A 12,432-nucleotide genomic window follows, 5' to 3' on the forward strand; every position below is an offset into this window, starting at 1 on the left:
AAATAGCTAAAAGTATAACATAAATTATGCTTAAAAAACCAACAGGGGTTCCCGCCCAAAATGGGTTAAAGACCTGAGGCCGATTCTACAAAATGCCTCCTTTCAAACATAAATAAACACTCTAGCCCATCTTATTATGGCCTGTTTTGGCCTAAAAAAACCATTATGTAATATAAATACATTCCAGTATCCCCCCCCAACAAAAACGAACAAATTAAATCGTTAAGCCCTTTGTTTGTCGCTGCAGGACGGAGGCTTACTGCAGATCGTGCCGGGCGAGGGACACGTGGACACGCCTCCTCCCCCGGCCCCGCCTCTCCCTCCGCCCCAACAACAACAAGAGCTCCTCCTCCTCTCCGGCTCCTCCTCCCCGTCGGAGTGTGATTCCTTCTTCCCCAACGGCCTGACGACGACGCCTAGGGCGCCGCCCAGCGGCCTGTCGGCCACGCTGCCCAGCGTCCTGCGCCGAATGCACGGCAACAGCTACGTGCTTCTGAGGCAGTGCGACGCGGACGTCACCGCCGCCGACGGCGGCAGCCCCACCGACACCGGTACCGCCGTCCCTCTCGGACACTCGTTCACCGACGAACTCAACCGCATCCTGGAGAAGAGGAAAACCACCACGCAGCTGCTGCTCCCCCGGCCCGACGAGAGCTCTGTGTAGGAGCATGATGGAGGAGGTTCTAAGCTGGCCAGATCCATCGCCCCCCTGTGGTGGGAGGACTAAAACATTGTGCCTGTCAGGGCGGGGGGGAGGACAATCTATTAATTGATGACAAAAACAAAAGTCCAGCGATTGAGTTTCGTCCTGTTAACATCATTGACTGAACTTTTGAAAAAGAGGGATTCGATTCCATATTTTGCCAATCCTTTAATAGCGTTTAAATTAGATTTATGGACCCATGCAGGCTTCAATTCTCAAAACTTTTCCATTCCAAAAAAATAAAACGCACGAGTGCCCTCACAGTGAAGAGAATGGAATGGCAATGTGGATCAACCTCAGCTCAGCAGAGCTTAGCACGCCATCTCCCCCCCTCGCCCACGGACGTGCAGAGAATGTTAAAGTTGGCAGGGGGCTGAAATTGATAAAAAGGGCACTTTGGGCCTTAAATAGCAAATCTACGAGCTTGTAGATTGCCTGTTTTTGGTATGCGACACCACGTTCAACTAAGTAAGCCTTTTTCCGGAGACGTGGCATATGCCATGGATTTAAACACAGAGCGCAATTCTTTCGACATAAAACGCTGCATTCAACATCAGGAGAGTTCGGAAAAGGCAATTGGAGGCGATGGAAAGGACAGGGCCGTTTGCATTTCTTTCACCATGATTAAATGCTGCATTCATGGATCTGGAGAGGGCCCTTTTTTACAGACGGGTAAAAGGGCAGGGGCGCCCTTTGTTGTCAATGTGTGCCCGCGCTGAGTGACCCCGCCAAACCCACTTTCTGATTCAACCGTCCACATGTCAGCCGGGCCCGGACAGGGTGCCTGGGCGGGCCGGGCCCAGACAGGGTGCCTGGGCGGGCCGGGCCCAGACAGGGTGCCTGCCTGGGCGGGCCCGGACAGGGTGCCTGCCTGGGCGGGCCCGGACAGGGTGCCTGGCCGGGCCCAGACAGGGTCCCTGGGCGGGCCGGGCCCGGACAGGGTGCCTGGGCGGGCCGGGCCCCACGCCCCGGGCCTACTGCACCCCAGAGACCGGTGCGGGGGGCTGACAGGGGCTGACAGGAACATGAGTTCAACATGTGAACATGGCCGCTGTGAGGACAAGCCGTGTTTTGGCTCCTTTCAAAACGCAACGGGCAGCTAGCCACTATTTTGTTTGCATTTGTAAGTGGTGCACAGATGGCTGGTGCTTTATTTAAAAAAACATATTTCCTATGAACATACCGAGAGAAGTGGCGCTGGTGTTAAGGTCGGAGATGACGGTGATGATTAGCCTTTTATTTTAATTTATTTTTCAGGTTTTTTTTACAATATAACGGGACTAACCAACAGCAAGATAACACGTGAACTCAAAGCAACAAAAGGAAATCTTAACAGTATTAATGATTCTGAAAGCACTTTAAAATGTGAATGAGACTTTTGGGGACACTGCAAGAAATGAGAAGCACAAGGGAAACCTTCAAGACACTTGAAACCCGGCGGCATTAGGCCCCCGAAAATAGCAGATCTACAAGCTCACTTGAGCTTGTAGATCAGCCATTTTTGGGGGGTAGACTGTGTAAATAAGCGGTCCATGTACAGTTGCAACTCAGGTCGGCTTCTCTAAGACTAGATGGGTTTAGTTTAGAAGAGTTAAGACGTGGCATGGTGTTCAGAACCTACGTACCAGAAGCAGGGAGTCTTCGTTTGACCGAAAGCTGCTCTGCCTGAATGGAGAGTGGCAGCAGGTGTGATGGTACAGCACACCTACATGGTACTGTACTGTACTGTACTGTACTGTACTGTACTGTACTGTACTGTACTGTACTGTACTGTACTGTACACTGAAGACAAGCAAGGAGAAATAACCCAAACACCATGACACATGCGGGTCCAAATGTGCTGCTCGCTTCCCATCCGGATAACCTGCCAAGGTGTCCAAGGTACGTAGTAGTGATTGAATGATTGACTGATTGATTGAATACTTTATTAGCAAGTTTGGAAATGGCAGCACAGACCCGGGTAAAAGCCCCCCGGGAGCGTGCTTCCATCCGTTGTGGTCCATTATACTCAATTCATCAACACAATACTTTACATATCAGCACTAAAAGCAGAACTAGATATATTCAAAGAAAAAGAGGACGTGGCAGAGAATGAGTACTTTGCTAGTGCACAGAGTACTACACTCAACAAAGTACTCAACTCCAGTAGTCCAGTAGTCAAAGTTAAAGTGTAACGGGCCTGCTGCCAAACAAGCACTTAATGAAATGGACCTAGATACTGTAGGGGCTGGGATGCAGCCATTATTTTTAGGAAGCGACAGTATTCTTCGATTTTTGCGAAGGCAAGTGAAAGCACCATTATTATTTTATTGCTCATCTGTGTTTCGCTGTTCAGCTCTTTTTTTTCCTAAGCTGAACTGATTTTTTTTAGCACTTGTAGAAAGGTAGAGTTTGAATGATGCAAAAAGCTACAGCACAATTTACGATTTACATTTTACTAATTAATCCAGAGTGAGAAAAAAAATAATATTTTTAGTTACTCCACTGCGCTACCGATATTGCCAAGAGAATAGAGACATTTTTTCTTCGGGTGAAAATAAATCCCCTTTCTAGCCAAAAAGTGCATTTATACGTGTGGTGGGGGGCTCAAAAACTTGCGACTGAGGTGTACAACAGACCTTATGTTAGAGCAAAAAATAAATAAACACTACAATTTGCCGTCTTCATTTTCCTGCACCGATGCCAGAATAAAGCTCCAAAGAGAGCACAAATGTGAGGCGACCTCAGAAGACATCACAACACTGATTGGATCTATAAACCTGTCAGGACGCGCCTGTGATGTCGAAGCCTGCCGCGGCTGCACTTCTGAAAGCGAGAACCAAAGCATTATGGGAAGTGGCGCTGATCAAAGGCATGAAAAGGGATGGAGGCAGCCAGGCAACGCAGCCTTGTATGTCCGTAAAACTAAACTAAACTTTTATAATGGTAAAAAAATTGCAGATACGTGTGCACAATGAGGCACACCGTGACACATTGTGCACTTGTAGATCTGCTATTTTCACTGGATTTGTGCAGCACTCATTGTATGATGGAAACATGGGAGATAGGAGGTTTCTGCCTGGGCAGCGATGACAAGCGGCCTCATTAAGGCCCATTCAAACCACCTCCAAAGCATGGCATGACAGCAAATGACAAGTTTACTTTGACATCTTTCTCCTTGTTATTATCCCCATGGTGACATTTTAGAAATCAATGTCTATAAATGATTCAGACACATTATATAAAAAATTAAAAAACGAACAAGAAAACAACAACCAGCACCGCATGGAAGATGGGTTGCTGCTGGCTCTGATGCTAACTATAGCATCACCATCATCACTCCTTTTGATCTCGGTGCTGCTGTCTTGCCCTAGGAAAGAGAAATATATATAACCAGAATGGGGGAGGAGAGTCCAAGACAGTTTGATGAATTAATGTTCTCTCCTCGCTTTTGTTTCCAGGGTTGATGAGGATGACGATCGCATCATATCGGAGTGGATCTGTTCTTCTTAACTGCGGTTTCCATCTTGATCCGTCCATCGATTCCCGCGCAACGTTGACAGGCCCGGTTGGCTGTAAGGATCTTCCCCTAACGAGGGAGTGAAATGGAATTTCAACAAAAAAAATTTAAACAAAAAAAAACACTTAAAACCAAGCATTCCTATTCGGGTCGGGGAACATTCACCCCAAAATAGCATTTCTTCACAGATGCAACTCATGTCCAGTTTACTATAGAGTGGTTAAGTGGACACACTGAAGCTGACAGACAGAACTGGGATGAACACGGCAGAATAACAGCTGCTGTGTTCCACAGGAGCACAGTTACAACTGTTAGTTGTTCACATACTGTACTATATGATACAGTATAGTAATATAATATAGCCTACTACACCCCCTGTGTAGTCTGCGCCTGAGCCTGTCAGAAATTACATGAGCACAACATAAGATATAAGGCATGCAGCTCCCATGTGGATCAGGACCCACTCGAAAATGCGTTTGCATCTTCCTCGCCACCTCTGTCGTTCCACAGACAAACAAACAAGACCAAAAACCAAGTCGATCATTAACACCCCCTCTGGATGAATTATGCTGCAACACTGCTCTTTTTAATTAACGACAACTACCACTAAATCGAGTGACTCTTCAACAATGACTAATGTTGACAAAAAGAAATGCCATGGTTGCCAACTTGAAAAAAACAAATGCTGTGTGCTTTTGTATTGCAACACCTGTTCTCTCTAAACAAAGCAACAGGGAGATGAGACATATTTATTTTTGAATTGTTTTGTATATTATTAAGAGTTCTGTGATTGATGTTGTCATTTCAATGCCACTTGTCGTGAGTCTAATGATCACGAATAAAATCACTTAAAACCCCGTATGCATCCGTATGCTGGGGGGGGGGGGGGAGCTTCACAGAAAATAGCAGATCTCCAAGCTCACAATACGTCGCAGTGTGACAGTACGAGCTAACAGCGGGCGACAGCCCGGTGTATTTCCTCATTTTTCTGGAAGTGCGTTATTTGTCTATGGGACCTGGCAACTACTGGTGATAGCAGGCGAAGAGGCGATAGTCGAAAAGTGGGCGGAGGAACCTTGTTCAAAAACACTTTTTGACGGCATCGTCCGTTGATAGCCAATCAAATGTATGTGTTGCTTTGTTTACCCTCCATGCAGAACGGTGATACGTTTACATTACATACAGTGATGACAGCAGGCACGCCACGCCCACTAGGAGAGTTCTATCGCCCAGAGTCGCCGCTGTTCGCTCGCTGTTAAAACGTAGGATGACACGTTTATATTTTGGTGCTCAGTTAAGTGTAATACAGGCAATTATGGACGAAGAGAGAGGAGTATTGGAGTCAATTCACCTCTCCTCTCCTAGCCTTTTAATTAAGATCATAGCTTAGCTGAGCATTTCTGTCAGCTTGTTTGGTAAATTCCACAGTGTCACGTTCGATTCAATCTCTATATGCATGTGACATCAAGCTTGTTTGTGCACACACAGCAAATTAACATGTTTTATCACGCTAACAGAACGAATAGAATTACAACAGGTTCCTTCACATTTCTAATAAAGCTTTATACTTCAACCCATACCTTTATTGTTGCTTGTCTGTGTATTTACAGTTTTTGAGTGGTGCAACCACTCCAAGGAACAGCAATGTCCCTATATGTCCCAACCTACTTTATGTCCTAATGTGACTATGTCCGTTTAGAGTACCAGTAGGGGCAAAAGTGGCGCTGTTGTGCCAGAAACAGATTGAGAGATAGTGTTGCACTGTTGCCTACTCATTACACAGAGAGAGAGAGAGAGAGAGAGACAGGGGGAGAGGGGAGTTGCACCACTCAGTTCACACAGGTGTGATTTTTTACAAAATTGCAGACATTGCATTACATCTCATCAGTGAGATAAGGCAGAGGGAAGAATAATGAATCAAAGCAACTTGTCAAAGTGCTGGAACAGAGCCATGTGGGTGTAATCTGGAGCAGAGCCATGTGTTGTAATCTATTCTAGATAAACCAGACAGCTCACAATGACAGATTAGCAGGGAAGGAAGCATCTTGGAACCATGCCTGAGTTGCTGAAATATGGCCTTAGGAAAAGATGCGTAATTCAGCAAGATATCCCTGGCCAACCCCGTATGCTTTGCCACCATGTAAGAAATGGTACACAAATGGTCTGCTAAGTGTCTGACGGCAGATCTCACGTATGTCCTATGAGGACGTACGTTAATGAGGACAATTTGTTGCTGGGACAAACAAAGGTGAGAAAGGTCGACAACAACGTTGATTTTTCTCCCGATTTGTCTCTGTGGAGAAAATAAAGCATTTTCAGAGGGAAAACATTCTGAATATTGTGTGACAGTGACGTGTGCGATTTTGGCTCGTGAACATCGATGGGGCTGAAGAATCGTTCCGAAGCTGTGCTGTGCTGTGCATGTCACAATCACTTCTGTCATTGGAATGATAGACACCTACTGTATGTCGCGCAGTAACGCAAAGGAAAAGCAATTGGGCTGTCATGGCCTTAGGATATCTGTCTACTCTATTCCATCCATCCATCTTATTTATCTGCTGCTCGCATTCTCTTGTGCTTGGTTGGCTCACTTGGCTGGTGGAAGGGGTTTACTTTAACAAAGTGATGCACATCATTGGAAGCACCTGTTCACCCACTGCCTATCTCTGACAAGCAGAAGAAGACTGTAATGTAGCTTTTCCTCATTTGGAGTTTTCTTTCACTTTGATAAATTGCCACAAATCGGTGGACCTTTTCGCAGCCCTGTCGTTCTAAATGGTCAGATGGGTGGGCTGCTGCATGGATTTTCAGAGCATGTTTTTGAGCGGTGGCACACCATCTCCAATGTGTCTGTGTGTGTCTGTCTGTCTGGGGATAGGACCTAGACCAGTGATACTCAACCTCAGGCCCGCGGGCCACATCAGGCCCGCGGGACCATTATGACTGGCCCACCAATGAAAATCTAAAAAAAAGAAGAAAAAAAAATCTGGAAAATGAAATAAAAATAAATAAATTTGAATGAAGTTATCTTTAATTACATTATTATAAGTAATACTATTAGAGTTTTACTATTACTCGAACGAAAATAAAATGGGGAGATGCAATGCAAATGAAAGACATATACTGTGTATCCCTATTCCCTGACATAATTTTATAGCTAAACAGACAGAATTCTATTTTATTTGAATGATGAAACCCAGCTGCCATTAATAGTTGGAAATGGAAATGGAAATTGCGGAAATTGCGGAAATGGAAATTGCGGAAATTGTAATTGCGGAAATTGCGGAAATGGTGGAAATGGAAATTGCGGAAATGGTAATTGCGGAAATGGTGGAAATGTAAATTGCGGAAATTGCGGAAATGGAAATTGAGGAAATTGCGGAAATGGAAATTGCGGAAATGGTATTGCGGAAATTGCTCTTCAGTTATAGCTATCTATTTTCAGGTAGATTGTTTTATTTTACTCAGTCAGCCATATCACTACTCATTTTTTTTCATGAAAAAGGTCATAGCTGGGTAATCTATTTTCAGGCAAATTGTGTTTATTGTATTTTATTTTACTCAGCCATAACAATTTATTTTCTGTTTAAACTTGCTGGCTGGCAGGCAGGCAGACAGCTACTCATAGACAGACAGACAGACAGCTACTCATGGAGAATTGGACAGGCAGGCAGTCAGACAGCTACTCATAGACAGGCATTGTTCTCCACAATTTAGTCCTTCCTCCTGCCTACACACATGTGTTCTCACTGCTGTTGTATCCTATTGGCTCAAGTCAACGACAGGTGAGGACAGCCTCTGTCCTAATCCTCTGGGCCAACACTCCCTGCTGACAGCTGCCGCCACCAGCCCAAAGCTATGTATGTATGCAGTGACAATTATCAACCTCCCCGGCCGGCTTCCCTCACCAAAACACAGGACAATTGTGTTCATATAGAGGCCGTCTGCACCCCGTCCCCCAGCTAAGACTATGCTTTCTAAGATGTAAATATACGTTAAAAAAGAAACAAGAGGAATAATTATTATTAAAGGTGCTGCTGAAGTGCAGCACCTTCAATACTTTAGTACATACAGAGCCATCTAATAGAAGAGTTACGAAGAGTTATATTGTGCGTTCAATTCTTATTTTAAACTTGGTCTCAGTAAAAAGGAACAACACAGATGCAGCATGGTGACAGGGCATATCATGTTTTTTTTTGTTTTTCTTTTCAAAAAAGATGTTTTAGCAAATTCAACATAAACAAGGCAGAAGAGCCTGCTGTTTTTAAAGTATTGTACAGTTACAATTAAAGTCTCTGTAATGTTTATGTTGTACGAATACTACAAAACAATCTAAAATAATGGGATTTAAGATCATTAAAGCTGGGCTGTTGCCTGGGTCCAATGCCTTTCTGCCTACTTCCGGTAGTGAACAGAGTTTTCGTAACTCTGTCTTACTCTAATGGCTCTGATGCACACATACAGTTACTTTCCACCATTGTGCGGCCACTTGCTTGGCAGTGACAGAAACACCTACACAGCTGTTGGCACTTGAACAATAAGTCATTTGTCTGAAATTAGTGTATAGAAGACATGTAGCGGGATAATAATGCCAGGACGGCAAGCAGACAGAAGCACAGGCAATGTATGAATGTGTCAGTGTTTAGTGATTGTTTATTATGTAGTATTACAGTTATGTAGTATTACAGTCATTCAAGTGTGTTTTTTGCAGCCAACAGGAATAGCCTGTTTTTCACTTGGGCTACATATTAGGCATGTACACAGCAGGAGTGGACCTTGTATCCTGGATGGCGCGTTGCGAGGCGTGTGCTTGTACTGTAGATCTGCTATTTTCAAAAAAATTGCCACTTTCTTATATTATTTGTCAATTTGGCCAATGTTTGACCAGTTTTTAGAATATAGTTTGTTGATTACTGTTTAAGCAGTAATGGTCTTATTCTTTTCTTTGCAAATAATTGTGGGTCCACTAACTATATCGTTATGGTTAATCTATATTATTCCCAGCCGGGGCCAAAGTCAAAGTCGTACACGTTAGTCACACAGCGGCATTAGTTGATTTGACCCCCCCAATCCAACCCATTGATGCTGAGTGCCAAGCAGGGAGGCATTGGGTCCCATTTTTCACAGTCTTTGGTATGACCCAGCCAGGGATGGGATGGAACCCCCGACCTCCCAGTTTCAGACACTCTAACCACAAGGCCACTGTCTGGTTTGCCCCCTGCAGGGCTGTGATGTCATGTGGGTCAACCAATAGGAAGACCCACTTTGAGAACCCCTGCAGCAGCCTATAGTATCAGGGTATCAAATGTGTTTTCATAAGCAGAGACCAATGACTTAATGAGATGAGATGGTAAGAAGGAGGCCCTCCCTCTCCTCTCACTGGTGTGTGTGTGTGTGTGTGTGTGTGTGTGTGTGTGTGCATGTGTGCGTGCGTGCGTGCGTGGGTGCGTGGGTGTGTTTTAATCTCCTCAGTTTTAATGTATTGTTCTGAACTCTCATCCAGGGTCATCAGGCCCAGAAAACTCAGCAATGTTGTTCCTTGGAGAGGACTTAATTGGTAAACAGCACGCATGTACTTTCACCACCACTGCTTTTGTTGTTGTGGTGGTGGTGGTGAGGACCAATGGACCGTCCAAATCGTTCTCGCATGTCTTTTCCCTCACGTTCTAATCTACTGTACATGCACGCATGCACACACACACACACACACACACACACACACACACACACACACACACACACACACACACACACACACACACACACACAGAGATCATCATTAATGCACAGTCACACAGATGGCTGATCCTCAGCCCGTTATCATTAGAGCTTCTCTGAGCCAGAGGACTTTTGTGGGGTAACAGTGGGGTTCTGTTTACATGTGAGCCTGCTTCTCCATCCCATTCTGCCCATTATTCCCATCTGCACGTCTGTGTTCAGCATGTCTTGGCGCTGCAGTATTCCAGCACACGCACGCGAACACGCACGCACACGCACACTGCACGTCACTCACTGTTTGGTGTCTAAATCTGGTTTGTGACTCATTTGTCCATGAGGCACTAAGCAGCGTGTGTGTGTGTGTGTGTGTGTGTGTGTGTGTGTGTGTGTGTGTGTGTGTGCGCGTGTGCGTGCGCAAATTACTATTTCTGTGAGGGCCAAATGTATGCACCAGTATACAGTATCATTTGAGACAAAGACAATGTGAGGAAAATGTTCAGCTTCACCCAGCTGGTGGCTGCTCATGTACAGTCGTTGTATACTTGTAGTGAGTGCTCGGGGGGTTAAGAAGAGTCTTGCTCATGGATACCTCGACACACAACCAGGGCCGGGACTTAAACCTGGGGCTTTCTGTGGCCTCTTTATGGCCGCTCTCCTGCATGGTGCCACACCAGAAAGGAGACAAACGGACATTCATTCAGATCCCTAATTGAATTAAACAGAATATATTCTGATTCTGTTTCTGTACTGCACTGTGTCTGTAATCTCTTTGTAGAGTTAACGAAGGCTCTTTATAAACAGAATACTTGTTGCTCATCTCAGACAACGATCAGTGTTGCTGTCACAATGACCACAGTAGGAAGTGTCCTCCTATTGAACTGAATCTGTGGCTGCGACAAAAAGGGGGATGCACGCGTGTCACATTGCAACCATATCTCCTCTCAAAACAAACACGTCGCTGTTGCTGTTGTTTCTGCATGCAAACAGGCAGCTCCCTCTTGTCTTCCCGGACCGGTTTTTGACGCCGAAAAAGCCACGCGTTGCTGCTGTCACACGTGCCATATACTCCTATCAATCAGCCCCTTGTGTGTGTTTCCATCACTGACTGGCTGACTGACTGACTTAACCACGCTGCCTCTGCAGACAACACACACAATGCCGATTATTACCCAGACAGACAGACACTGTGTAGACCAAGAAAGGAATCCTGCCAGGGAGCATTTCGGTTCTGTCCAACTGGAAGCGATCACTTTGACAAATTAGGCTCTTACAATGTGCAAGATCACAGTACGAGACAGGATATCGGCCTAAATGGAGTCTAGGATCAGTGATCCTCTGATCTGTAAGTGAAGGGAAAGTACACAGGTGTCATGACCTTGATTGACCTTGTAGGTCATCACCATGTTTGGAATTGGCTGCAGCCAGCAACCAGAAGCCATGATGTGACCGGAATGCTGAACGATTGTACACCTTGAGGTCCATCTGAAGTGCCTCAGTTTCTAATCCTCATCAACATCATCAACATCATCATTCATTATTAACAAACCCTGTGGGGTTGGTTACAGAGAAGAAATGGGAGGATTTGTCCTTTGAATATGGACTTGCGGCTGAAATAAGGCCTGTACATATAATCAGTGTCTGTCACAACACAAACTTTCTTTAGAGACTGCAGTTTTCCCCAGACACGGAAAAACACGGCAACAACCCTGTGTTGTTCCGAGTATGAAATCAACACGGAGCCCCGCATTCTCTTCTCCCTCAGAGACGACAGACACACCTGTAGGGAACGTCTCCTAGAGACGTGTCACCTAGACAAGTCATCCTGACAACCGCAGTGACAACACACACACATACACGCACACACACACGGCACGCACGTACGCGCACACACACATGACACACACGTACGCACTTGCTTCGCCAGATTAGGTGTTTTGATAGAGGCCCTACTGCAGTTTCAGTCGAAACTCACTTATAGCACTGAAACATGCTGTAGTGTTGAAACTTAACATGACTCCCACATGTGGATTGTTCTGAGCTCATTACCATGAATACGTTCTACAGCAGCTTGGTTCCCAAACTTGGCCCGTGACCCATAAGAGAAATTAGATGTTTTCAGTGGAAACACTAGTCTGAACTGGTTCAATATTAATAGGGAAAAAGTAGTAAACGGAACTGAACCGGTTGAACCAGTTCGGTTCTTTTCTCCCGCCTAATATTGAACCAGTTCAGACTAGTGTTTCCACTGAAAATAAATTGGTTCAGATTGGTTTGGAACTGGAACCAAAAAAATGTCCACCGGTTCCATGAAAGCACCAGGTTCCAAGAATCTAGAACTGAACCAGTTCTAGTAGTGAGTATACAAGTGGATCATTGAACACTGTATAGCAGTGGTTCCCAAACGTTCTCATGTCAAGGACCTCCCAAATTACTGAAATTAGCCCGCAGACCCCCATTGGAAAAGATATGCCAGGGACCCCCATAAGAGAAGATTTTTACGGCTCTAGCAGAG

At 45.2% G+C, this 12,432-nt stretch overlaps 1 protein-coding gene across 1 annotated transcript in view; it reads left to right on the forward strand.

Annotated features, from left to right (window-relative positions):
- Positions 1-948, forward strand: part of LOC308328736 (semaphorin-4G-like) — a 44,284-nt gene extending 43,336 nt beyond the window's left edge. The window contains exon 18 of the mRNA XM_080782844.1: positions 248-948. Within this exon, the coding sequence (XP_080638970.1) occupies positions 248-664 (417 nt within the window). The 3' untranslated portion in view covers positions 665-948. The remainder of the gene's footprint in view (positions 1-247) is intronic.
- The last annotated feature ends 11,484 nt before the right edge of the window (positions 949-12,432 follow it).

This window comes from Protomyctophum bolini (genome assembly GCF_963924005.1).
Source record: "Protomyctophum bolini genome assembly, chromosome: 14".
NCBI classification, from domain to species: Eukaryota; Metazoa; Chordata; class Actinopteri; order Myctophiformes; family Myctophidae; genus Protomyctophum; species Protomyctophum bolini.